We start from the raw sequence: 27,845 nt of genomic DNA, 5'->3' as shown, positions 1-27,845 counted from the left end.
AGTATCCTCTGGGGACTCATCATGATGTGGCACCCTAAAAGCTCATCTTACTCACAGAGGCAGCATTGTACACAGCTCAGTTAAATGACCATTGATCACAGCTCTAAACATGCAGTAAGATGGCTACACACACTGTTGCTTCAAGATCAAGCAAAGCTCACCAAGCTCACGCGGAACAAAGAGATTCCGAGAGCAGCGGGTAAAATATGTATGAGATAGTGCACGGTATGTCTCAGCAGTAATGATGTCATCGTCATGACAGGTTGTGCTTGGAACATACAATCATCAGGGTGAGACTGCAGTGATCACATGAGGGTTGAAGGATGGTGAGCAGCTTTTTTTTTCATTTCTTACTCCTAAGCTCCGCCTCTGCTCCTACCCACCATTCCCCCAGTCCTGCCCAGACGTCCCCCAGCTGGGATCTCTGGGGAGTTCCAGAATGTGACATGCATCTCAATTTTCTCATCTGATGTTTATCCCTCACCAAGGCAACATAATCCATTTTTAGGGCTGCAACTAATGATTATTTCTATTATAAGTAATTCCACTGGTCATTTTTGTAATTGATTGCTTAATCCTGTCTGTAGACATGGCAGAAAATAGTGAAAAATGACCATCATAAGCAACCAGAACGATGGAGTAAAATCTTGACTGAAAGTACTAAAGCAAAAGATATTTTAATTAAACTGAAATAAACAGAGAAAAGCAGAACATCCTAATATCTGAGAAGTAGGAACTATATAATGTTTGGCATTTTCCATACTATAAATCACAAATGGATTATCAAACATGATATAGTTGATTCATTCTCTAACAATCAAACAGCACAATCAATTTTACCTTCTGGAAAAGTATCCTTTTATAACAATGCTGCTAATTCTCAAGGAGATAATGAGTTAATTAACTTCTCCAAAATTGGCACCCATGCAATCAGTGTCCAATGTCAGAAGAACCATAAAAAGCTTCAAATGTGCATCTGTTTTTATATTTGAACTTTTTGCGCTGCAGAGAACCAGACTCTGTAACAGCAGTATGAAGACCAAACATGTGATTTCTCGCAGATGAGAAACACAGCAACATCAGGTAAACAAGGGGATAATGAATCCTGATCATAACCAGCAAGACATAATATGCCTACTATAATAGAAAAACAGGGTAAGAATATAGTAGAGCAGCAATAGTGTGTTATCTAATATTGCTGCAAACTCTAAGAGAATAAAAAGAGGGACAGTGCGACAGACGAGCCTGCTTTGACTCAGCATATTCATGCACAGCTTTCCACTCTCTCCACTGGCTCCGTCACTAGGAAACAAGTGAAATAATGCTCATATAGACAGAAACCCTCAGACCCCCCGTCGACCCCCCACCAAAGACACACATGCGCACAACCACACATAGATAAAGAAATCCTTGATGCTAAAACAAGCCTGCTGTCTGCAGAAGATACTAGCTTTACCGTTTTGTCCAGACAGTGCAGAGGGAGGAAATGCCCACAGCAGCAATGGCCCATACTATGCTAGCAGACAGCAGCATCCCTGAGCCGGCTAGGGAGGCAGCAGTGACAGATGCAAAAGCCAGAAAGATACAGAGAGAAGAGAAAGAGGGGGAGGCAGCCAGGCGGAGGAGGAAAGAGAGGGGAGGAGAGATTGGAAGACCGAAGCCTCACCTCGTTTCCTGGTTTTCGACCGGCATTTATCCCTGCTGGAACAAAGACTGCCAGCCCAGCCCAGCTCTGCCTGCCTGCCCACCCCTTAAACCCCAGCCAATACGCCCTGTATCACATTCACATGCATAAAAGGGAACCACCTACACACACACGCACACACACATGTACGGGCTTTTACATCTTTGAGAAAAAAACAAAAAGAGTGCAGCAGGAGAAGATGGGGGAGGGAGATAATCAATAAGTGGCCAATTATCTTCTCTGTTACTCAGCTCAGGGAAAAAATAGCCACATGCAGGAATTTCAATACATACAGAACACACACACACACACACACACACACACACACACACACACACACACACACACACACACACACACACACACACACTTAATAGAAATTAATGAATTCTTCATAGTTCTGACTGAGGAAATCATGTTCAAATAATATATTTGTATATATGGAAGTTTCTTGAAAAAAGTCGATATGCTCAATCAAGATATGTATAAAACACCTCAAATCTGATGGCTCTCATTCAGTAGAATATTGGTCCTTTCACTGTTACTTCAATACAACTGATTACAATTTAGGTTCATAAACATATACTGTCACTGCTTGCACAGTCCTTAAAATAGTCCAGAAATTAACGGTGCAGTGCAGCTAATAGCAGTGCTGGATTACAGGATGGAGGGAGGTATTCTAAGAGAGATCTGAGCCTATAGAGACCTGTTGGAGCATATGACAGCACAAATGAAATATATTTAACAATAATGGATAATTGACATGCTATATTCCATCAAAACTGGACAGAAAACAAACAAACATTCAAGGCTGCCTATCAAGATCATGTAAAATACTAATAAAACACTGCCAAATCGAAAATCAAATATAATGAACGAATGAATGTTTTTCAAAGGGCACCCTGTCCCCCCCAGTTCTTAGATGCAGATAGATTTCCGATGCATTCAGTATATTTCAAGGTACTCAATGCGTCAGACCTTAGTGGGTATTCTGCGCTTGTCTGACAATCAGTCAAAGTAAAAGCACAGCCAGGCCGAGGCAGGCAGCTCTAATCTCATTAATCATATCCCACTGTTGAGCAGAACATGTGGGTGGGGCTGGGAAATGGATGAAAGACAAGCAGAGGACCAGGAGGAAAGGACAACAAAAATAAAGTACTTAATCTAGGTTTGAGACGCAGAACACAAAATGAATAAGAAATAATATGTTTGATTTTGACTTTGGCAGTTATAGGGATTTCCTTACACAACAGGAGAATACTGTGTTACTCAACTTTACATCCTATTGAGTCAACCTTTCAGCAGCCACACATCTGTCTTGTGCATGTCCACATACACCTGAATGTATGAAGGGCCATCATGCAAACACATTTTTTCCAAGCTACATGCAAAACCTCTGGAAGTAAAACCTTTGTTTTACTGAAAACCCTGTAGCAACAGAGTCATCCACGACACATTCAAAAAGCCACAACAGCCACTGTTTTAAAGCAAGTGATTGGCTTTGTGAACAAAGTAATAATAACAACAAAAGCAAGGTGCTGCAGGTGTCACCTGTTCAAGTGGAAGCATCACACTTTGTAGTTGCATCCTGAAGCCGTGTGTACCTTTCTACTCTTGAAAGATGCCTGAAAAATGTATTATTCACCACATTAACCGTGATGCACACTTTTAAGCAAAGGATGCAGGTTTTGTGTATTTGCATGAGACTAAATGACCACGTTTTGGCCTGTTTACCAAAATCTGTGAATACTTTCCCAATCATTTTCAAGGCAACATTTTATGTACTTCAGTCAGTGTTTCTGTTAATTTCCGTTTGGCATGAAACCTGCTCAAAGGACCAAGTGTAGGATATAGTGCCATCTAGTGGTGAGGTTGCAGATTGCCACCAATTGAATACTCCTTGCCTTCATCCTCTCCTTTCAAGTGTGTAGAAGAACCCATGGTGGCCATGAAACTCACGAAAAAATGTGAAAGGCCCTCTCTAAAGCAATTGTGCCAGTCTGGCCTACTGTAGAATCATGGTGGTGCAACATGGTAGCCTCCAAGGAAGAGGACTCCCTATGTAAATATAAAGGGCTCATTGTAAGGTAACAAAAACACAATGATCCTTAGTTTCAGGTGATTATATACTAATGAAAGCATATTAATTACTTTTATTATTTTTATACTTAAATGTATTCAATTTCTGCAAATAGATACCCCAGAATCTTACACAGTGACCCTTTAAGCTAGTCAATCCATCCCTCCCTATGAACATTAATGAACAAAGTTAGGGTTATGTCAGCATTTTACACCCTAATGTATTGAACTGTATGCATCCTTGATGTCTAATAAACATATTCATTCTGTGTCTTCTATAAACGGAAGATGAGAAGAAGGGGATGTGATACATGTTGTAGCCTTGTTTTGTTATTTAGACTGGAAGATGTGATTTTTCTTTACTGCAACTCTAAAGCAAAGATACAGCACACTAAATTAAACTTTTATCTTGCTCTTAAAGTGGAGGCCAGGTCAAGTTTTCTAGCTTGTTAGCCCTAGTGAGGTCCCAGAGCTCTGCTGTAGCCTACCTTGAGACAGAAGTGCTGTGTGGTGATGGTGAAAACGTCCAGGCACAGGGAGGCCTTTTTTAATTGAGCCTGGAGGCTCTGTAGCTGCAGGTCCTGCTGCTCACAGCGCTTTCGCAGCTGCTGGATCAGAGCCCGGTCCAACTCCTGCACCCTCTCAGGCTGACCAGCACCATGGACTGCTGCTGTCCGTCCACGAACTGCAGGAAAAGAGAACAGATGGTTGAACAAACAAAACAGAGGCCTACTGAAAAATTCTCAATTATAAGAGAGTTGATTAAATCACATACAATAATCAATCATTTTCTAATGAGACAAGGACTCTGGTAGTACATCAACAGAAAAACAATCAGAAGCAATTTTGTTGTCACGTCATCAGGTAAACTGTCTCGATGTCAAGATTTGCTGCTTTTCTATATATCAGTGCAAATTTCATGTATTTGGGTTTGGATTGTTCTGACAAAACAGCGATCATGAAATATCTGGCTTGGAAACATCTGCTTGTGTTTAATATTGCACTACTTTTGTAATTTTTTTGACACAGATTAAACAATATTAGGATAAAAAATTAACAGCTTAATCGATTATGACAATAATGATTAGCTGCAGCCCAAACAGTAAAAACACTGTAAATAATTTTATCGATTGGTTAACTCCCTCAGATTAGTGGTTTATATCCTCCCACATGGACTAATGGGCTTTTTAATTTACTGTTACTCAAGTCTGCTCACTGCTCAGGGCAATCGACTGTTATGTCCTCTCTCACCTCAAAACACTCCAGCTTTCCCAGTATGGGTGTGCTATGTATGCACTTCTGCTGCACTGGAGCTCTACCAGCTGTTACTCTGTCTGCCTGGTCTGAGTAAAGGACAAAATGCTGTCTTGTGTTGTTGGCAATCTAACCCAGCAGGATTACTTTTGGAGGAGCCATCCTAGCATTGCTGCTACTGTAGCCTGTCGCTATGACAACAGCAGGCTGCCATCGGTCTTGTGAATGTAGTGCAAAAGAAGGCAGAGAGAGAGAGAATGACGTGTGCGTTTTAAAGGTACAGTACATGCTGAAAATGTTGAATCCCACTTTTATATCACATCAGAACACACCAAACACAAAAACAAAATATAGGATCAATATAGTCTCACATGTACAGTACACACACACACACACACACACACACACACACACACACACACACACACACACACACACACACACACACACACACACACACACACACAGTAATATGATATGTAAAGTCTCACCAGGGGACTGAGGCTTGGGCGAAACCACTGCAAACCTTTTAGGGGAGGACTTTGGTGGCAGCGCAGCCTCTGGGTCCTTCTGCACCTCTCTCCGAGAAGCTGTGTAGTAAAGAAGTATGCTACTATTTATTTTTTTATACGAACAGTGGAAGAGCAAACAAATGCACCTTTTCTTCTTTCCTTCATCAGTAGGCTATTATGTAAAATCAGTGGAGGGAGGTAGCTAAGTACATTTAGGTACTTTACCCCCATTTTACACTACTTTATACTTTTACTGCTCTGCCTTTCAGAGAAAAAAATATCATATTTTTTGATACTCCAAACACATTTAGCTGATAGTCCTTCTGTACTTGTATTTGTAATAGTGTAATTTTACACTATGGCATCACTACTTTTACTTAGAAGATCTGAATACTACCACTACTGTTAATAACTTACACAAGGAGTACTTCAAGGTCATTAGACTACTACTGCTAATTGTAAGTATTTAATTCTGAAACTCAGCATGCTTTGTGAAAACCTCCTGGAAGTTTGAGGGGATGTGAGATGATAACTGTGACATGAAAAAACAAAACACACACACAAAACAACCTGCTATTTTGTATACTTCTTAAATTTTTATCCCTAGGGAACTACTTCAAGTATTTAAAAAATATATAAACAATTATAAAACAAGACAACCAATGTGTGCAGAGGGACTGCAAGCAGACTTTGCTTCCTTTCATCTATTTACAAACCAACAAAGTTGAGAATCATTGGTGTAAAACCACAAGTGAGAAAAAGACAAAATAAGATACAGTGTGGTATAGTGACCACTAGCTGGAGTCGCTGCTCCACTTCACACAGATTCTCTGGCATGAAGATCACCCTCTTGCAGTCATACACTCTGTGACCACGAGATGTTGCTGAAACATCACACTCTCTGCAAAGATGCCCACATAGGCACTAAGGTGCAATACTAACAATAAAGACGCCTACATCAGCAGAGAGAGAATATATTGCACTGTATCACCACTGTGATGCAATGCTAGGCAATATGTAAGATACATTACAGAAGGTCTCAGTTTTGACCAAATAATCTTTAATTTTGAATTTCTCTTCTTCAGATATAAATCCCCGAAAGGAAAAATGAGATAAACAATGGCTGTTATGGGCCCTTCAAAGGACACACTCAATCACAACACCCTAGTCTTTATCACTGTAAAAGAGCTTTGTATAGGAATTTCTTCATAGAAAAAGCTGCCTGTGACTAAAGACACTATAGCCACAGCTCAGCCTCAGTTTCATCTTCTTGCGTTAAATAAGTAGTATAAGTTTTGTGCATCTACATGTATAAACATGTTAAAAGCCATGTTTAAAAAAACACAACCCATCCTGAATTTCTCATGAAATGTAACTGAGCAGGCATGACTAACCTATAGTAGCAGGCATGATTAAAACTGATATACTGTAAGTGTTGATAATCGTTTTAATAGAGAAACTGAAAGAAACTCTCCCTTGCCATAGCATGTTTGTTTTAGTTCATCAATCTGCAGTTGTCGTTTGCGGTTGTTGTCACACAGTTGTTTTTTGTTTTTTTGATGCAACCATGTAACCCACAACCTCTGAATGTAACTCCTCTCACTGGGGGTAATTCCAACAAGTTAATTTTCTCTGTTCTGGACCATTTAAGGCTTGTTCCCATTTGTCATGAGGTTCCCCAACACCTGACACGTCCGAGGCGGTATGACTCAAGTTTGTGATTTCACTCATCGTGAGGTATGCCAGCACCACCAAGGACCTTGCCTAAGGGTCCACACTGGGTATGTGTTACCATGCCCTGACCAAGAATTGAACCCCAAACTTTCGAGCTACTTATCAGGTCATAATCAAGCTCTTTATATTGTACATAGATAAACTTATTTTGAATAAAAATGTGCAGGATGGGACAAGACACAAATGTGCCATTAGGTCAATTCATTTTATGGCACCTTATGAAGACACATGCATTTCATACACAAATAAAAAGGGCATAATGCTCTGACAAAAACCTTGTGGATGAAATGTTAAGTAATGTTTGTAATGGGAGTTGGAGTGTTTACCTTTGCCTTGAACAAACAGGTTGTACAAACAGCTTTAAAGTGGCTTTTTTCAGATTGTTGAAGTTTGGTAACACTTTCTCATTCAAGTGAATGGGAAGGTGTGCAAACTTTTGTCTGAAACTGTAATTTACATTTCAATTATGGTTTCCCTTTGTTGAAAACCCAGCAAGAAAGCCAAGATGTCAACAGAGCCTTTTTTAACATACATTTTATATTAGCTTGAGCATCTGACATGTACAATCATGTCCAGACCTAAGCACTAAAAAACATAAATTGCCCAATTTCAATGAAACTGCTTGCAAGTTATACACAGAATACATCTCCAGTTATGTCTATTCTATCTTCCTGCTCCATTATGCAATTCAGTAACCTTAATAAAGTAAAACATACATTTCAAAACAGTAGTTTCTGTGAATCCTATGATAAAAGTTTTGCAATACTGTCATTACAGTGACAGCAGTTTTCCCAGACACTTTCTGTGGAATGAATACCAACATGTGAATTCAAGTCCATGGTCAGTGTTGTGAGCAGTCAGTGCTGACGGCAGTCTGCTTTTACATTCTTGCATTCCACCTGCCACCACCATCTGACACCCTGCCAGCACACACTCACACATCCCATCTCAGGGGTCGTCTGATCACCAGACAGTGAGTGACCTTCAGTAGGGAGGTGTGGAAACAGCTACAGTACAGTATGCTGTTCCATGAGACAGCACGAACACCACATGCACATGTAACCAAAAATAGAGCAATGTTTCCACTGGTTGAGTGCTGCAGGGACTTACTGACGGGGGAGCTGTGCTGCGGTGGCAGAGAGCGTCGCTGGAGGCTGGGGGCGTTGGGAGGTTGAGGCCGGCTTTGACTGTAGGAAGATTCACTGGGGGCCACTGTAGCTTTGTGGAGGGGTGTGTCATCGCTGCCGCTGCTGGGATCTTTAGAGTGGGAAGGATGTCAAAGAACACAAAAGTGAAGTCAGTGACAGTGGCTTCATCAGTTCTCATCAGTTTTTTTGTGTATCTATACATATAAACATGTAAAGAGATGTGTTCAAAAAACACAACCCATCCTGACTGTGACACCTGAAACTGAGCAGGAAAAAACTCATCCCCCTCTCTATGGGCCATAGCATGTTTTTTCCATTTGATCAATCTGCTGTTGTCAACACACAATATTTTCTTCATCACGGTGGTTTTCAAAGCATCCATATACCCCACAACCTCTGCATATAACCTCCTCTCTCAATGGGGTTACTTGTAGTTTCCCAACAGGTTCACACGCTCTGCTCCATGCATTGTTCCCATTTTTCATTATTTGCCATGGTTCCCTTGTTGACCTGTGGTACATCCAGTATGACTAAAGTTTTTGGTTTCCTTCATCCTGAGGTATGTCAGTACCATCAAGGACACACTGTATAGATGGTACCACGCCCTGAATGGGAATGAAACCCCCGTGACCTGTGCCAAAGCCAGTAGCATTAACCACTGACCTACCCACCTCACATGGAACTGCTAATCAGGTCACGATTAAGCTCTTTATATTATACTTTTCACACTGGTTCTTATTTCTAATAATCAAGGCTTTAATTTGGTTTGGTAATATTGAGCGAACGCTGATAGTTGGTTTGAAAATGGAAACAGCATTTGCAGGCATATGTAAATATTTATAATAATTTTGAACTTTCAGAATTTTGTAAATTAATAGTTCTGTAACTGCATAAATACGTTCTTTGGTTAGATCTGAAACATGTCTGGCAAAACATCCACTCACTTATTTTAACATGGGAAATTAAAAAGTACATATTTTGTCCAGATCATCCTTACATTACAACTGAAATGATCACATGATCTTTGGTACAGTAGGTCATTGAGGTTTACATTGTGTCTTTCTTTTGTATTTATAGGATCAAGTATCAGAATATCACTGCCTTTCCTAGGAGAATAGTTTTTCTTAACTGGAGAAATTCACCAGGACTAGCACAAAGCAGAATGCTGAACACCTTTTAATTATTCATAACAGCTGTTATTACGCCTCTAGCTCTCTAAAGAAATGAAAGGCTTTGATTCATAGACAAACTGAGGCCATAGCAAAGAGTCATCGAATGGAGAAACATCAGCGAGAACAAACATTGCTTCCATGAGAACAGGAAAGGCTTTTATCAGTTTATTAGACTATCCAGCATTTGCGTTTCCTTAAAAGTGAAGAGTTGCTGGAGTGCTTTGGTAGCCGAGTGGTTACCGCCCATGTCATTCCCCTCTCTCTCTGTCCCTGTTTCCTGTTGGTCTCTATACCAGCTACTCTCAAAAATGCAAAAATGTCCATTAACATAAACATTATTGATTTTTTAAAAAAAGTGAAGAGTTCCTAACCCGATACCTCCAATTACTTATCATGAAATATTCAGTTCCTCAATCAATGATAGTGCTGACACATGCTGTACCTATAGGTAACTCAGCACTCTGCCAGAGGAATGAAGAGCATGCTTGTGCCCTTGAATTAAAGTAACACTATTCTGATCGGAGAGTCACACTGCCAGTCTACAGTATCTGGATAAGTCAGGTGATTGTTTAAGAAGCCTGTAATCACATATAAAACACAGAGCTGAAATATACTGTACAATGTGGCATCACATTTTTAATGGTACTGATGCAGTATACAGAACACTGACAGTTTCAGGGTGCATCTTTAACTTTTTTGGGCATTTGATAAAATCACATTTTTAATCTAATGGAATTAATGCATGATGAGCAAAAAGGAATTAATGCAGACACTTCAAAGATTTTTGCTTTAATGTTGACGCTTACAGTAGTTTCAAATGCTCTTTGACGGTGTATCACTACAAACTCAAAATCACTTTTGATGTCAAAATGCTCAGGGCCTGTGTGAAACCTCCAGTGGCAACTCGAACGAATTTACCTGAGAGAGTCAGCAGCCTCCATTTTTTTCCAAATGAAAGCTGAGCCACGAATCGTACTGGCTGAGTGAGACGGCTGGAGGCTGACTCATACTGGTAAATGCTTGTTTCCAGCCTGCATGTACAGTACAAATCCTTCTCTGGCTATCAGACTGCTGGGATCAGTGTTACACTATCAAGAAGCAAGAACGACTTGACTCTGCTTACATACTAATCGTTTTGTCTTTTACTTTCAATCAAGTGTATCCTTATCACATTTACTGAATGTACAGTTCTCATATCGTCCATTTCTCAACAATCTCCCTTTATGTATGTCCATTTTTCAATGAATTTATTTCCCTTGATGATTAAAGTCTTTGAAATACAGTACAGTCAAAAGTTTGGACACACTTTCTCATTCAAATGAATGGGGTATTATGTGCAAACTGAATTGACTGGTACTGTATACAAATTCTGACAAGATTTCAAAGGAATAATGTTGAATATTTTTAGTTTCTTCTTTTTGTTGGATTAGTTTGATCCTATTCTTTTATATTGGTAATTTGGAAGTCACAGGATTAAAAATGTGACGCAAGATAAGATGCTAAACCGATTCAATCTGGACCTGAAATGCACCTGAGCAACTGCATTAAGAAACAAGCATGTTGGAATGATCAGGGTATCTGCCAGTGTAGTGTAAGCCTGGCTGCCTACCGGGCCTGAGTTGACACCCTGCTGGGCCTAAGCATCAGGGATTTATTTTGGATGTATTTTAAACTAAAATGACATTATAAAAGTAACATCCTTTAAAGAATAGCTCAGTGCATAGCGCGTGTGCAATGGAAAGGGGGAGCTGTGTACACCTTTATACATGGCAACACATTTTTCTCAGCACCAGCTGCATTCCTGTTTATCCAATGTCAAGGACAGGATGGCACCTGTGGCAACTTCCTACAATTTAATACCAGTGAATCAGAGGTTTTTGATCTTTAGTCCAGTCCAACATCGCAAACTACAAAGAAGAGTCCTCCATTGGTTCACTTACTTCCACCTCAGAGGACGGGGGTAACTTATCCTTTTAGCTGTAACTCTCTTTTTAACAGTTTAAACTCCCAATCAATCTCACAACTGTAATTTATCCAGATCTTGGCAGTCAGATTGTTAATTAAATCTAAAGGGTCCTGTCATATTACTCCAATTTTAGCATCACAGCACTGGTTGCCCATGACTAAAATACATTTTAAAATGTTATTTATTACCTACAAGGCCATCCATGATCTGGCTCCTGATCATTAGTTTAAATAACTTTTAACCCTTTACAGCCCAGCCAGGTCTCTAACATCAGCTGATCCAGTGTGAGATCGGCAGTCTCCACTGCTGCTTTTAAGTGTCTCCTTACATGCCTACACTAAACAATGTTTTCCTTTTCCATTATGGCATCACTTTCACATTTCCTATATGACTATTTTATGGTGTTTTATTTAATGTTATTGTTATTACAAATTTTGATTGTGGAGTTTTTTGTGTTATGTGTATGATTTCAGTATTTCATAGGCACTTTCATGCATTTTGCACATTTATCTGTTTTATATTTCAGAGAAAAATTGGCATCCTATCAGCTTTATATGAGAAGATTTCTTATATTTGCTTATATACTCTTTTATCTATGTATGTGGTTTATTTTACTTCAGTTCACAGGCTTTATATAAGCTTTTTTCTTTTATCCTGATCGTACGTATTTATACATGAACTTATTATCTTTACTTCAGTTTATTATCATTATTATTATTATCATTATTATTATGACAGGGGCAGGATTGATTTACACAATCAAGCAGGCAAAGACTGAAACAGAAGCCTACTGTATAATATTCATATAATATTCACAGTGTATATATACCATGTCACAGTGATTTATTCTGTTTCATCTACTGTGACTACAACTCTACTCTGAGTGCAAGCTGACAAACTATATTTCCAAACACACAGGACTCATGTTTCTTGCCAGCCAAGTAGCATACAGCACAAAAGACACATGAGCATACTGAATGCTCATAAAGGGCTCCCACCAAGTTAACTGGACAGAAAAACTCATCATAGCATCAGCTACTCTCAAAAGGATCTACTCACGCCCAGTCACAATGTGTTGCTAGAGCGCATCCCCAGTGAATGTGGCTGCATTTGAGGCATACGGCAGCATACTAATAGATCAGCGCTGTCTGAGCCAACAGCCTGAAGGGAAACATTGCCATGCAAGCTGCCAGTCATGTATATGCTGTCTGAGCTACTCCCAAGTGATTTACTATCTGGCAGACACCCATCTATTCACTGCAGCACAACTAAAATTTACATTATTTTCTTTTTGCTGAAAAGAATATAGCAAATTTGAAATTGGCTTACACATTCTTGATAATGGAACAACAGATCCACAGAGAAGATGACAAACAAAGACAACAATGTAGTGTAAAAGTACACTTACATGACTGCAGATTATCATCTTGAGCTGTGGCTGTTTTTTGAAGAATGAGTGTTAAAAATGGTACAAAATAACCCAGTAAAGTGTACATCTGAGCCTTTTTCTGGGGACGCTGGAGCAGAAAGAGAAACCATCATCTGCCCTGAATGCAGTTAAAGTTTGTGGAGGGGATCCACAGGCAGGAAAAAGAGGCAAATTATGCAGTCATACCACACCCTGACTCTCTTATTGACACATACTATAGCTGCCGGCACCACTTTTTTACATTTCAGAGATTATAAATAGGAAAGAGGAGACTGCTGCCGACATTTGAAGCAGTTACTGAGGCTGAGGCTGGGGGGCGCACCCTGAACAAGACAACAGCTGTTTTCTTTTTTTTTTCTTTTCTCCAGCCTGAGGACGCTGTCTTCACCAGCACCAGCAGTTTGAGGTGGTGTCTGAACCCAGCAGGTCAATGTAAGACAAAAAAGTGGTGAGCAGGGAGAGTCAGCAGTCAGTAGCTTCTCAGCTGTCCACTGAAACAAATGTAGGGACACTTGAGCAGAGGACAGCATTAACTCATCATCATGTCTGCCAATCAGCACAGTCATTACAGATGCCACAGAGACACTTGTGCTTTTTATGCAAACGGATCGGTCCAACAGAAATATTAAAAGCATTCAATTTTACAAAGCAGCTATAAGTATATATTTTCGATGGTTTAAATACATTTTATACAAACAAAGAGTGATTGCTGTTTGAATTTGTCCCTCTTTCTTTGATAAATGTCATAACACAGGAGGGGAAAACATATTTTTTTATTTATTGGATCTGTCAGATAATGGATGCTTTCGACATATATACTGCATATATTCAATTACTGCTTTCTCTGTAATCATTTATTTGATGATTTAAGTCTTAACATCCCAGCTCAACCACTTTTATGATATTTCCATCTCTATTACATTCAAAGATAATCAGTTTGTTGAGTTTTACATACATCATTGATTTCTCTAAATGAAGGCTACAGGAAGCTTATGAGAGGTGGCTTCGGACTGAGCCTCAGATCTGATCCAGATAAAATGCTGCAGTATGCAGGCTGAAGAGATACAGCAGAGGGAGGAGAGGAGAGTGACTTTTAAGATTTTTTCATCAAAGGTTCTATGGTGCAGCGGTTTTTGGCTCTGGCTTGTGATAAATGAATGAAAGAATTAAAGGAAGCGACTATAGTATAGTTACTATAGTAACTGAAGATAGTAGGAGCAGCCACTTCTGCTAGTGACTAATAAGGATATGTAGCTGTGACAAAGTATGAATGTGGAATATCCTTTAATAATTGTACATTATCTGCCTGATGTCTGGGAATCTCTTTAGTCTGTCAAATGTTAAGCTGAGGTATACAGAGCGTAACTCACGCTGAGAGGGTCGGCAAGGATCACTTTGACTGCTTTCGTTAGACTGGTTGCTGGACACAGACGAGACACTAGAGCTCCGGACGAAGCCGAAGGCAGCCAGACGGGCAGCTGGCAGAGCAGAGAAGCCTGGAGGACGGAGACCAGACTGGCCTGGTTTGGCCAGGAGGCTCTTGGGGGAGGCCTCTGGACCTGACCTCCTTTGCTCTCCTAGAGGTAGATGGGAAAACATGCAATATTATGGTATGACCTGATAATCTGTTTCAGTGATGATTATCACCTAAAAACACCAGAATGCTTTAAGTCAACTTTGAAGAGTAAGAATCAACCTTCTAATGAAGTTTAGTTAATTGACTCAGTTTACATGTCAAGTCCCTGCCAGTTCTGACCAGAAATAAGTTCAGGATCATAGTTTCATTCAAACTGTAACTGCACAGTTAGTGACTCCTGTTAATAGCAATGAGAAACTAAAACCTGATGTGACTTTGTTTTGTGATATAAATGGTAGCACTAGATATCTTGAAAAGGAATATGCAGAGAACAGTAGGTGTTAGATTTGCTGTGGGAGTAAAAAAAAGCTGACTAGATTGTAAGCTATGCAGTGAGCAGGTAAATAATATACAATGCAAGCTGTTAGGGTATGTGAGTTACACTGCTATCAAATACATTGCACATCAAAGAGTTTAGGTGCCAAAAGCTAAGCCTCATCCATAAGCATGACAGAAAAACAAAACAAAAACAAACTTAGACACATCATGCAGAAAGCTGAAGGATAACATTTCTGCAGCTCCACAACAAGAGGATGTGCACAGAAGAGAAAAGTACGCAGAAAGATGTCTTATAAAATTATTTTTCATTATTTTTTTTTTAGATGTAAATAATGTTAGTAAAATGAGCTTTTGTGTTCCCTTATTTGAAGTGCACAGAGTGTTTGCCCTGCCACTACAATTTCTCTGTTAACCTGTTCTGATAGCCATCTCACCTGGGTCCTGGTAACCTTGAGTGGACGCTCCAGCTGCCTGAGTAGGATGGCTAGGGCCTGGTGCTGACCTTTGACCTGTCTGCTGAACTCTTGTTTTCGCTACAGGCTGCCTGGTGACGGCCCCCAACCCCAGCTGAGGCCTAAGAGCTCTTGGGGAGCGGTATACACCACCTCTGTCTTGGGAAACATGCTGTTGAGAGACATTCCGTTGATTGGTCAACCACCGACACAACAAACATTTCTTCTGTTGGCAATAAGATGGATTAATATAGTTTTGAGATGGAATAAAAATGTGTTAAATTAAAGCTACATAAAGCGTTCATTCTGTTATGCCACAGAGTCAGAAAATTCAGTGGCAACAGCAAAGAGCATCCCATCTCACCCAGCAGTCACAGAGAAGTGACCATTTCTGCAAGTCTCACATGTGGATAAAAGTAAAGCAAAAGTTAACTGACCTCAGCTGCATTTGGCAAAGAGAACTTGCATTGCTAGTATCACTGTTTAGATGCACATACTGTACATTGTGGCTTCACAATTAAAGGATAGGTTCACAATCTGTCTTAAAAAAACAGTCATGTGGCAAAATGAACATTGAAATAGTTTTTTCTTGCCATAATCATTCCTCCTGTTCATATACTGACTATTAGAAAATCCAAAATCCATGGACCTCCTTTAGTGAAAAATGTATTTAAAGTTCATCTGAAGCTTCAATCGTCCAAATTTGTCAATATATAATTTATTTAAGACTTATTTTAGGCCGTTTTTGCCTTTATTTGAAAGTATATGGCATAGAGGCCAACAGAAAACAGGGAGAGAGAGAGGGGGGGGAATGACACGCAGCAAAGGTCCCATGCTGGAGTCAAACCAAGGACCCTGCTATTATGCAGCATGCATGGTAACCACTTGGCTACCAAAGCGAGGAGATGACATCAGGCAAACTACCTGCACCTGTGTAGTTTGGGCCTCAGCCTATTTAGCTGGTGGCTTTGTTAATCTTTTGCTCTTCTCTTCCTTCCAGGCTTCTACCAGCCAGATGGGTAAGACTTTTGGTTTTGTTTGCACACACCACACATTTCACTCATCCACACACTGCATTCATGACTGATGTAACTGACTAACATTATTTTCTTTTTAATTTAAGTTTGTAATAACAATTACTTTAAACGCTTTGTCATGTGTGATTCCCATTTTTGTTGCGGACTCTGAGCCGGTTTGTAACACACATTTGTAGGGAATTTTTAAATAGCCAGTATGAACAGGAGGATGGATTACAGTGAGAACATCTGTGAAAATCTGTTTTAGTGTTCATATGGACACCTGTTTTTTGGTTACTTTTGAAGAAAAAAAATTTCGGGTGGCTGTGGCTCAGGAGGCAGAGCGGTCATCCATCAATCAAAAGATCTGCGGTTTGATTCCTGGATCCTCCAACCCACATGCCAATGTGCCAATGGTGTGTGAATGTTAGCTCTCTCTTGATGAGCAGGTTGGTCAAAAAGATTAGAAAAGAGCTACAGTATATAAGTAGGTAAAGATTCAACTAATAATGACATGCAGCTCTTATGTGAATACATTGAATAAAAAGAACATTTTTCTTACCTCCTGATGATATTTCTCAGTTACCTCCTCATGTGAGCTGTCTGATTTCCCACTCAGAGTATGAGAGCCAGCATTGCTTGGAGGCTTCAACCCTGTCAGAGCCGTGCCTGGAGGATAGTATCCAGACCTCTGCATTTCCTGTCGATATTTGTCAAACAGCAGGTTGGAGGAACATAGCACTGGTGTGGCTTTGGGTTGAGGACCAGCCTTTGGATCTTTATGAGCTGGTGGGTTGGAGTAAGAAGACGGTCTCAGTGGGTGTGTAGAGGCTTCAAGAGGGGCATCTGTAGTTTGTGATTTTGCTTGAGGATTCTTCCGAACGTAGGTGATAATTTTTGGTCGGACATTTTTGGGTTTCTGGGGAGGAGAAGACCTCTTGGCTTCAGGCTCCCTCTGCTGAGTCATAACAGGTTTTGGGATGCCACTGCTCAAACTTGTCTTACCTGGTGGTTTGATCGATTGACTTAAAAATCTCTGAGGGGAGCTGCTGTGCTCAAAGCTCAGTGCCCTGACACCCTGTACCTTGGCTGGAGAACCAGGGGGTCGTCTCTTGGGCGAACAGGAGGTAGTTCTGGGAGAGGAAGGAGTTGCTGGTCGACTAGGGCTTCCCCATGGCTTCCTCCTCTCTAGACTTGAAGAGCTGGTGTTCTCAAAAGAGCCCTGCTTTTTTATGCTGTTATCAAAAGAGAGCTGCTTCTTTAAAGTATTCTCAAACGAAGGCTGTTTTTTAAAGCTCTTGTCAAAAGAGTTTTGTTTCTTCAATGTGTTATCAAATGATCCTTGTTTCTTTATGGCTTTGGATTCAATTGATGACTGAGTCCCCTTTGTACCAGTTTTGGATGGGCTGTAGTTCATAACAGGGGCATCATCAGCTTGTGTGCTTTTATCCATTTTAGTGTTGCTTTCTTCTACAACAGGTAAAGCCTTGTGTTCAGTGCTTCTTTTTCTATCACACCCTCCCACTAATGAAACAGTATTCCCTGCTTTATTTATCTGGTTATTGTTCTTGTGCTCGTCATTGACATCTTCAATGTGCCCTTTACGTTGAACAACTCCATTGCTCACTTGTGCTTCTGATATGACATCCTCTGAGTGAACTGTGGAATTCAAATTCATATCGACATTTTTCGGATGTATTGTGCTTTTTCCAGAGAGGAGGGAATGGTGTTCAACTCTTTGAGAGGACTTTTCTCTCTCAGAAATAATGTTGCAAGTCTGGGAAGCCAGAGTCAGGTCTTCTGAGATGGTTGAGTATGGACCAGAGGCAATGTACCATGAGTCGGTTGTTTGTGTCCTGCCAGCGGTGTCCATAGCTGTTGCCATGCTTGAAATTGTGGACAGACAGGACACAAAGACATCAGTTTCAGAGCTTAACTCAGTCCTGGACACTTCTTTACTCTCAGATTCCTGTTCACTGTTACCATGTGTAATAGACGTGCGCTCTTCCTTGCTCTTTTTATCGGTTGCCTGTTTTACTGTGGCTTTGCTGTGTGAGAATGGTTGATCTTGAAGTTTGTCACGCTCTACAAGCCCAACAAAATCCTGTCCATCGTCCACCAGGTACGCCTCTAGTTCCTGACACTCCAACATCTCGAACTCAGCCAGCTCGGGGTCGTCGCACTGGGAGTCCATACCCCAGATGATGACCTTGTCTTGCTCTACTGTTTCAGTTGTTCTCCTGCCATCCTCTGTCCTGATATCATTGGCGTTGGCGTCACCATCACCATAACCATCAGCCAGCTCGCCATCCTGCTGGTTATTATTCCTTAACTCCCCCTGTCCCAAGGGCTCTGACATTTGGGAACAGCTCTGAGTTTACACTGCCCTCAAGAGCACTTTAAAACTCAATCATCCATGACAACAGTTACCAAAAAGTCTGTCTTCTCATCAAAGAGTCTTAGCATGCAGCCGGAGCATATGACTGATTTTCACATTTCTTTCCAGTATACGAGTGATCCAAATGTTGAATATCATGTCTAATTTAGAAGATGGATCTTCATAGAACCAGGGTTCCTTATCCTGTACAAAGGCAAAAGATAACGAATAAAAAGATTAACAAAATGGCAAACTTCAGAAGAAAGTATTGAACATGTAAAATCTGACAAAATAATCACTTCACTTTCAGTCAACTTTAGTCCATTGCTATGAATTGATGATCATTTTTCAGGCTTCAGCACTCAGCGGTGACATCCACATCACAGCACCTTAGACCAAGACAACCCTGGAGCATTGCCTGACTATATTTTTTTATTTCAGAAACCTGAATAACTATTGTCAAATTAACAGCACCCCTGTGACAGGGCCCTACTTTTCCAAATGATTTGTTCTTTAAAAAATGTGCAAAAGTTATTAATGTATTTTTTTTTTTTTTTTTTTTAAAGTAAACTGGCTTCTTCCTGATCTGAAGTGTATTTTACAACATAACTGTCCTGTGATTAGCAAGTGAAACAATACACTCTATCCCTCAGGTCACTGGGAAAACTGTGACACGTATTCTCACATTTGTGTGACAGAATGGCTGATTCAGTTTCAGATGCTTGCATGTGTGGGTGCATAACATGCAAACAAAACCTAACTGGTTCTGTAACTCCGTAGCAAATAGAACTAATGCTGCATGACCCACCCAGGTACAAAAAAAACCCCTAGCCCCCACTGCTGGAAAAAAAGTCCTAGAGGGAAAACTGTAAAGATTTTGAAAGGTGTCTGTGTGGGGTTGTGAAGTTTCTTCTTGACCATCACTTTCTGAGATTGTCTCCTCACAATTATCAAACGTATCTAAGACACGAAAACTGTCATTCTCTAGCAGTCCTGCATTTCTGAAATCCTCAGCACTTCTTGGCATCAGACACTCCATTCTGTTGCATTCACAGTTAAAATACTCATGTTAGTACATGAAATGCTATCAGCCCTAAAATATATAAAGCAGCATGTCTCTGTTTGACATGAGCAGAAGCATTGTTTGGTTGTCCTTGCAGAGGAGTTGTGTAGTTGTGACACTGACATGCTGTGCTGTGGGAAGAACAGGGGGCCGTTCACTCTGTTTGCTCCTTCATTAGGTATGAATGGGTCCAACTATTGAGTACTACTGGTGATCTGTTCCTTAGGATTTACCTATGGTGATTTTTCTTTCTCTGTGTGTATTGTATAACTTCTGCAAGTTCCTGTCACATCGGCTCGCACCATTAGACCGACGTCAGTTGAGGACTGACTTGCCCTGCTGAGATCATTAGGGGAAGTTCTTTGGCCTTTCAAAGAGCTTAAGACTGTCAAAATACATTTAGGTCTTGTTTGCAAATGGCCCCAACGTCTTGTCGCTCATTACTGCATTTAATAATTGCTAAAACGACACAGTGATTATTAGCAGCCAGCATGTGTGTTCATGTTGAGTATAATACCAAATGGTGCAAAGCCATGTTTAATAGCCTACAATGTGAAGTCATTACGTCAGCGTGCGTGCCTGCGTGCACTGCTAATGTCATGTGAGCATGCGCAGAATAAACGGTCAAGTTGAATCCCAGACCAAAGTGATGATAGCGGCTGTGTGTTTTCTCTCCGGTGAATTAGCCACTAGATGGTATTAGCTAGCCACTTTGGATGACTGTAACTACGCGATAGACTGCTGCAAGAATGTTTAACGTAACAGGTTATGGGCCCAGTCATGCAGGCCAAAGGTGGTTTAGACTTTTATTCGACGGCGACGAGAAAAACTACGAGCTATGGGAAACGAGGTTCCTCGCGCACATGGAGTTGCGCGGCTTCAGAGAAGTCATCACGGAGGACCCCCAGATAGATGGGGAAGACGAAATAACCCTCGCGGAAGACGAGACCAAGAACGGTGAGGCATATGCAGAGCTGGTGCAATGTCTAGACAACAAGAGTTTGTCATTGGTAATGAGGGACGCGAAACGTGATGGAAGAAGAGCAATGGGGATTCTTCGCGAGCACTACGCGGGAAAGGACAAACCGCGCGTCGTGAGTTTGTACTGTGAACTTTCCTCGCTCCACAAGGCCAGAAATGAAACGGTAACTGATTACATTATTCGAGCAGAGACTATATTCACGTCATTGAGAAGAGCAGACGAGCATATTAGTGATGGGCTTCAGATAGCAATGGTAGTTAAGGGGCTACCTGATTCCTACAAGCCATTCGTCGTGCACATCACCCAGACAAATGACAGTGTAACGTTCATCGAGTTTAAAACAAAACTCCGAAGTTATGAGAGCACTGAAAAATATGGGAAGAGTGACGAAAATGTAGAAGAGGACAATGTGATGAAGACTAGCGGTGCAACATGGGCACGTGGAAGAGGAAGAGGAAAGAAAACAAACCTAGCTGATGTCGAGTGTTATACATGTGGTAAAAAGGGACACATGGCGAGGACATGTCATGGTGGATTCCAAGCCAGAAGAGAAGAACGAAAATGGGACACACCACAGCGAGGCAGAGGGCGCGGCCGAGGACAAGACCGTGAGTATCTAAAGAAAGCTGATGGAGAAATGGAGGCAGAGCCTACATCGTTCTGTTTCTTTAAAATAAGTGACTGTCCAACACAAAGAGGAAACAAGAAGGGTCTCATGGTCGACTGCGGCGCCACAACACACATGATCAACGACCCCAACAAGTTCATGACAGTTGATGAGAGCTTCAGACCAGAAGGCCACACGATCGAGCTTGCCGATGGAACCAAGGTGAGCGGGATGGCGAAGATGAGGGGAGACGCCGAAAACTACTTGCTAGACAGCGAGGGACGACAAGTGAGAACGAGGCTCAAGCAGGCACTCTACATTCCATCTTTTCCTCAGAACATTTTTTCAGTCAAAGCAGCGACAGCAAACGGAGCCGAGGTCCGTTTCAAGAACAATGATGACTGGCTGATCCACAAAGATGGTAACAAGTTCAAAATGGATGTATATGGTAGGCTGTATTACCTTAGCACAGTAGAACATGAACACAGTGATGAAGTGAACGGGTGTTATGACATTCAAACGTGGCATAAGATACTTGGTCATTGTAATTTTGATGATGTTTCAAAATTAGAAAAGTGGGTAGAAGGGATGGTCATTAAAGGGAAACATGACAAGTCCAATACAAATTGTGAAACTTGCACACAGGGCAAATTTACACAAAACAGAAATAGACAAGCAGACGCTAAAGCTACAACTGTACTGGAATTAGTACATACAGACCTATGCGGTCCAATAGAACCAGCAGATAAAGATGGGTTCAGATATGCTATAGCATTTACTGATGATCACAGTGGGATGATTTTTCCATACTTTATCAAAGCAAAGAGTGACACGACAAAAGCTACTGAAAAGTTCATAGCAGATGTGGCTCCATATGGAAAAGTAAAGTGCATAAGATCTGATAACGGTACAGAGTTTACCGGGCAGGAGTTCCAGTCTTTACTAAGGAGTAACGGGATAAGGCATGAAACTAGTGCACCCTACTCACCTCATCAGAACGGAACTGCCGAGAGGGGTTGGAGAACCTTATTTGAGATGTCCCGATGCATGCTATTGGAGAGTAATCTCCCAAAGCAATTATGGACATATGCTGTACAGACAGCAGCTCAGATCCGTAACAGGTGTTACAGTAAGCGACTAGAGCAGACACCTTACTGTGTTTTCACAGGAAAAACACCTAACCTATCTCACATGAACATATTTGGCTCTGAATGCTATGCATACAAGCAGGATAAGAAGAAGCTGGATTCTAGGTGCACAAAGGGAATCTTTGTAGGCTATGATAAATATAGTCCAGCATATAACGTGTACTATCCGGAGACAGGAAAAGTCCTAAAACATAGGCTGGTGAAATGTATCACCAAAGGTAACACAGATAGCCAGACTCAGACAGATTTTGACTTTGGGGACAACATTGAGTGTTATGGAGATACAACACCAAAGATAGCCAACCAGGGTCAGGAACAACCTAAGGGGTGTAAAGAGACAAGTGTTGTGACTACTGAGACAAGTCCCACTCAGACAGAAAATACTCAGAAAGAACAGAAAGAAAGCAGGTATCCTACCAGACAAAGGAAGGCTCCAGGCCACTTAAAGGAGTACCAGTGTAAAGCTGAGTGTAACAATGATGAGAGTGAAAATGTTGATTATTTCTACAGAGTGACTTATGGTGTACCAAAAACACTTAGAGAGGCTATGGACTCTAAGAAGTCAAAAATGTGGTCTGACGCGATGGAAGAGGAGATGAACTCTTTAACAGAGAATGAGACTTTTACTCTGACCCCACTGCCACAGGGCAAACAAGCAGTGGGAGGTCGCTGGGTATATGCAGTAAAAGAGAGCTCAGATGGATCTGAAAAGTGTAAAGCCAGATATGTCGCAAAGGGTTATGGTCAAGTGGAAGGGATTGACTATAAAGAGACTTTTTCACCGACAGCCAACATGACCTCTGTCCGAGCATTGATGCAGGTGGCTGTACAAGAAGATCTCATCCTACATCAAATGGATGTGAAGACTGCTTACCTCCATGCTCCGATGGACTGTGAGGTATACATGGAACAACCGGAAGGTTTTGAAATCAAGTCAAAAACAGGAGAAAACTTAGTATGTAAACTCAACAAGTCACTGTATGGTTTAAAACAGTCCGGGCGCAACTGGAACATGTTACTGCATGATCACCTTACAGAAAATGGTTTTGTACAAAATGATGCTGACCATTGTGTCTACAGCAGAGAATCTGAGAAGGAGAAAGTGATTCTGTTAGTATGGGTAGATGACTTACTCATAGCAGCAAGTAACAACACCTCACTCAGTGATGTAAAAGAGATGTTGAAGAGAAGGTTTAAGATGAAAGATATGGGTCCACTTAAACACTTCCTGGGTATCGATTTTAAACAGAGCGAAGGAGAGATCAAAATGACTCAAAAGAGACACATAGAGAAGATGCTGACTAGGTTTGGAATGTCTGAATGCAAATCAAGATCAACCCCATGTGAGCAGAAGTTAAACTTCGACACTGAGGGTGAAGTTATTGACTCAACAGGCTACAGGGAGATAGTAGGTAGCTTGATATACATTATGACATGTACTAGACCTGATCTGAGCTGGGTTGTGAGTAAATTATCACAATACCTAGCAGAACCAAAACAACAACATTGGGCTACAGCAAAACACCTACTCAGGTACTTAAAAGGTACTATAGACCAGGAACTACACTACAAGAAAAGTGAGGCAAACCTACACCTTGAGGGATATAGTGATGCTGATTGGGCAGCCGATCAAAATGACAGGAGAAGCACAACTGGATACTGCTTCAGCTTAACTGAAAATGGTTCAGCTATATCTTGGAAAAGTAAGAAACAGCCTACAGTGGCACTGTCAACCTGCGAAGCTGAGTATATGGCACTAGCAGCCACTACTCAGGAGAGTATGTACCTTGTACAACTACTTAAAGGGATAGACAGCAACAACCAGCATGTACCAGTGAAGGTATACGAAGACAACCAGGGGGCGATAGCTTTATCAAAGAACCCAGTATGTCGACAGAGGAGCAAACATGTAGATATAAAGTATCACTTTATAAGGTCTGCACACACAGAAGGGAAAATTGCTATAGAATACTGCCCTACTGCAGACATGGTAGCTGATATCCTTACCAAACCAGTGGTGAAGGCTAAGCTTGACAAGTTCAAGAGGTATTTGTTTGGAGAGTGAAGTGTACTGACAGATGTAAAGTTTTGTTTTATTTTTGTTATTAACACTGTCAATAAGCCAAATGATTATTTTTGGAGTTCTGTAAATTTTTTGTTTACTGTTAGAGAGAGCTATACACATGTCTTTGAGTGGGAGTGTTGAGTATAATACCAAATGGTGCAAAGCCATGTTTAATAGCCTATAATGTGAAGTCATTACGTCAGCGTGCGTGCCTGCGTGCACTGCTAATGTCATGTGAGCATGCGCAGAATAAACGGTCAAGTTGAATCCCAGACCAAAGTGATGATAGCGGCTGTGTGTTTTCTCTCCGGTGAATTAGCCACTAGATGGTATTAGCTAGCCACTTTGGATGACTGTAACTACGCGATAGACTGCTGCAAGAATGTCTAACGTAACAGTTCACTTGTTGTGATATTTAGCACAGAGGGTTTCTGATTAGGCCCATAGTGTAAACTGGAAGAAACCAGTAGTGCAATTTCTCCTCTGCTTCCCTTCATCTTGTCAACTATAAAAGCTTACAATAAAGGATGTCTGCAACTGACCTATTTCCTGAGTGGACTCTTGCACAGCACAAAGAGCTCTGACAGACCCTCTGATCTCAGGTAGCAACTCTTTCTCACAAAAGCATCCATGCATTCAAGTTCACCAACTTGCCACATCTTTGTAGCTTAGGTTGTCACGTCAGCCAGGTACCATATATTAACCTCCATGTTTGAAAAAAACCTGACGCCACAATATCATTTTTCCACTGAAGTAGACACAGCAGTAAAAAAAAAAAAAAATTGCTTTGATAGGTTTTGGGTCAAACTTCTCATTTCATGTCCCAAAAACACAAACCGATGGAAGTAAAAGTGGTTACTTTCCAGGTATGCAGTATTTATTGCTAAAAAGGACATAATCTGGACTGAAATAAGAGCAACTAAACAGCTCAGGGCAAAAGCAAAGCTGAACTGGTGAATTATTGTCTGTTTGTTAGACACATGAGGTGACTAGCATGAAACTTGACTGACTACTGCTCCATTTCATGCCTTCATTCATTAATGTCCTAATAAATTCACTTACACAGCAGGAGATGGCATCTCATTTCCCTTCTTGTGAAAATAAAATTGTGTTGTTGTATGATAGGATTTGCAGCATGCCGAGAACATGGGGGTGAAATACTAATGACTTTAAAAGATATACGCTGTGTTTTCTTCTTTCCTCAGTTTTTTTCTGGAGTTGCAATTAACCATAAATGCAAAGAGGGTCTCAATACTTCAGTTTCTGTTTTGCAGTACAGGCTAACACACTAAATGCTGTCTCAGCATCTGCACTGCAGAACAGAGACCACTGAATCATATTCTCTTATACCTGCCTCTCTCCCCACCTCCCAATCAGGTCTCACAGTACTGTATAGTAAATGTGCCGCTGGTCAACCACATAAAAACACCACACCCCCCTCTGGATAACCAAGTTACGGATGAAGCAAAAAGAGAAATTCTTATATCACACTGACAAGCGATGACAAATTGGGAAAATTAACTTTCAAGACGGATGCTGCAATCTGGAGAAGGATTGTTCCTGCTGCAGCCATGATTGTTTCACCATCCCTTAAATCGATTTCTGACTCCTAATCGATGTACTGCAGACCACTGCACCGATACAGTAGTGTACAACATATGACACATTTATGATGTACAGTGGTAAACTTGGGACAGACAGTTCATGTATCCGGAAACACTCAACGATATGCGAAGCTGCAAACAACGACAAATGGAAATTTAACATACAAACTCTGCTTTCACTTAATATGATAAATATTATTTTTTTTCCTACCTGCATTAATTTGGAGAGTGAAGGTGTTTTTACTCAGTGCATTTAATCATTTTCTGCTTCACAGTCGCTCATATAAATGAAATGGAAGCATTACAGAGATAATTAAACTTTTTAATTTATTCCAACCTCTTTCTCCTCACAAATCTCTGGAGTGTTGAGCCTCAGAGTGCAGGCGAGAACGAACAGCATGCTTTCACTCTTACTGACCGAAATAGTGCGTTGCAAGTACACTCAGTGACTGAAGTGATTTTCCTCACTTCTTTTACCAACCCATTAGCCATTTCTAATCACACAGCATAATGTCCATGCGACCTGTCACTGTGATAGGCTCATTCCTGAATTGGCCCAGTTGTCTCTACCTCTCAGTATTTCTTTGTATTTTTCTTCTATTTAATGGTTTCCCTGCTCCTTCAACAGTTGATAATGTTCTTGCTGTGACACCATAATGGCACCAACGAGATTTAGGAAATGTATGTTCTCTCTAACAACATGCTTCCCTGAGCATGTTTCCCCATCCCCCCATTGTTGAGCAACTCACCCCGCCACCTGCCTCCTGATATGCAGCGAGACCTTCATCAGGGCTTCTTATGAAATCTGTGCATCTTTGCATGAGAGCTTGTGTGTGTGTGTGCTCAATCAACTTGTTTCTCTCTGTGAAATAAAATCTTCAGATCTACTGTAGTATAACAGTTCAATTTGTAACACATTTCTGAAGCGGAGCAAGGCCTTCAATCATCTACCAAGCTTCACTTGATGCTTAAACTGGAATCCTCATGAAATATTGAGGATGAATGAAAATGGAGGCACCAGTCTCCCTCCCACTTTAACGCTTCAGTAGCTCTGCCTTCTTTGTGTAACCAACGAAAGCTTACGGTATATCTCCTGTTGATGTGACTAAGGCAAATTGAAGGAGCAAAGGTGTGCATGTGTATGTGTTTATAATAAGGCACAGGCCAAGCACATAGGCAACATGCACACTTGAAACATGTTCATGTGACATGATAATGTACATTTATCTTATTTAAATGCAAAAATATGTAATATCCTTTGTGTTAAGTTAGTATAATCAAAAGATACATAATGAAGGCCCTCACATCTTAAATAATATAAGAAAAAACTCGCACTCACCCTTTTGGATGATTCAAGTCACTCAGACCACACCAGTAGAAATCACTCACTTCACTATTGCTGGTGTCCATTCATTTAACACATGCTGTCTTGTTCCTCATTTTACAGTTTCTAAATTTAAAGTGCATCACATGTTCCCCTAACAGAACAAAACAGAGGAAGGACAGGCTTCTCTGCTCTTTACAGGAGGACACTGGAAAAAAACATCAGCAAAGGTGAAAGAACATAAACCAAGGTCTAACCCCTCCACACACACTAACACACACACACCTACACTTACACACACCTACACTTAAACA

At 40.9% G+C, this 27,845-nt stretch overlaps 1 protein-coding gene across 1 annotated transcript in view; it reads right to left on the bottom strand.

Moving 5' to 3' along the window:
• The window catches only part of mtus2b (microtubule associated tumor suppressor candidate 2b), a 29,799-nt gene extending 11,079 nt beyond the window's left edge, over positions 1-18,720 (bottom strand). The window contains exons 1-6 of the mRNA XM_062419889.1: positions 16,924-18,720; positions 15,328-15,517; positions 14,349-14,555; positions 8,374-8,520; positions 5,509-5,607; positions 4,252-4,448 (exon numbers count right to left, since the gene is read on the bottom strand). Of these exons, the coding sequence (XP_062275873.1) occupies positions 4,252-4,448; positions 5,509-5,607; positions 8,374-8,520; positions 14,349-14,555; positions 15,328-15,517; positions 16,924-18,720 (2,637 nt within the window). The remainder of the gene's footprint in view (positions 1-4,251; positions 4,449-5,508; positions 5,608-8,373; positions 8,521-14,348; positions 14,556-15,327; positions 15,518-16,923) is intronic.
• Positions 18,721-27,845: the final 9,125 nt, after the last annotated feature.

Source organism: Scomber scombrus, chromosome 5 (genome assembly GCF_963691925.1).
Source record: "Scomber scombrus chromosome 5, fScoSco1.1, whole genome shotgun sequence".
Classification (NCBI taxonomy): Eukaryota; Metazoa; Chordata; class Actinopteri; order Scombriformes; family Scombridae; genus Scomber; species Scomber scombrus.
The sequence above is the reverse complement of the archived record's forward strand: the minus strand, read 5'-3'. Positions and strand labels throughout refer to the sequence as shown.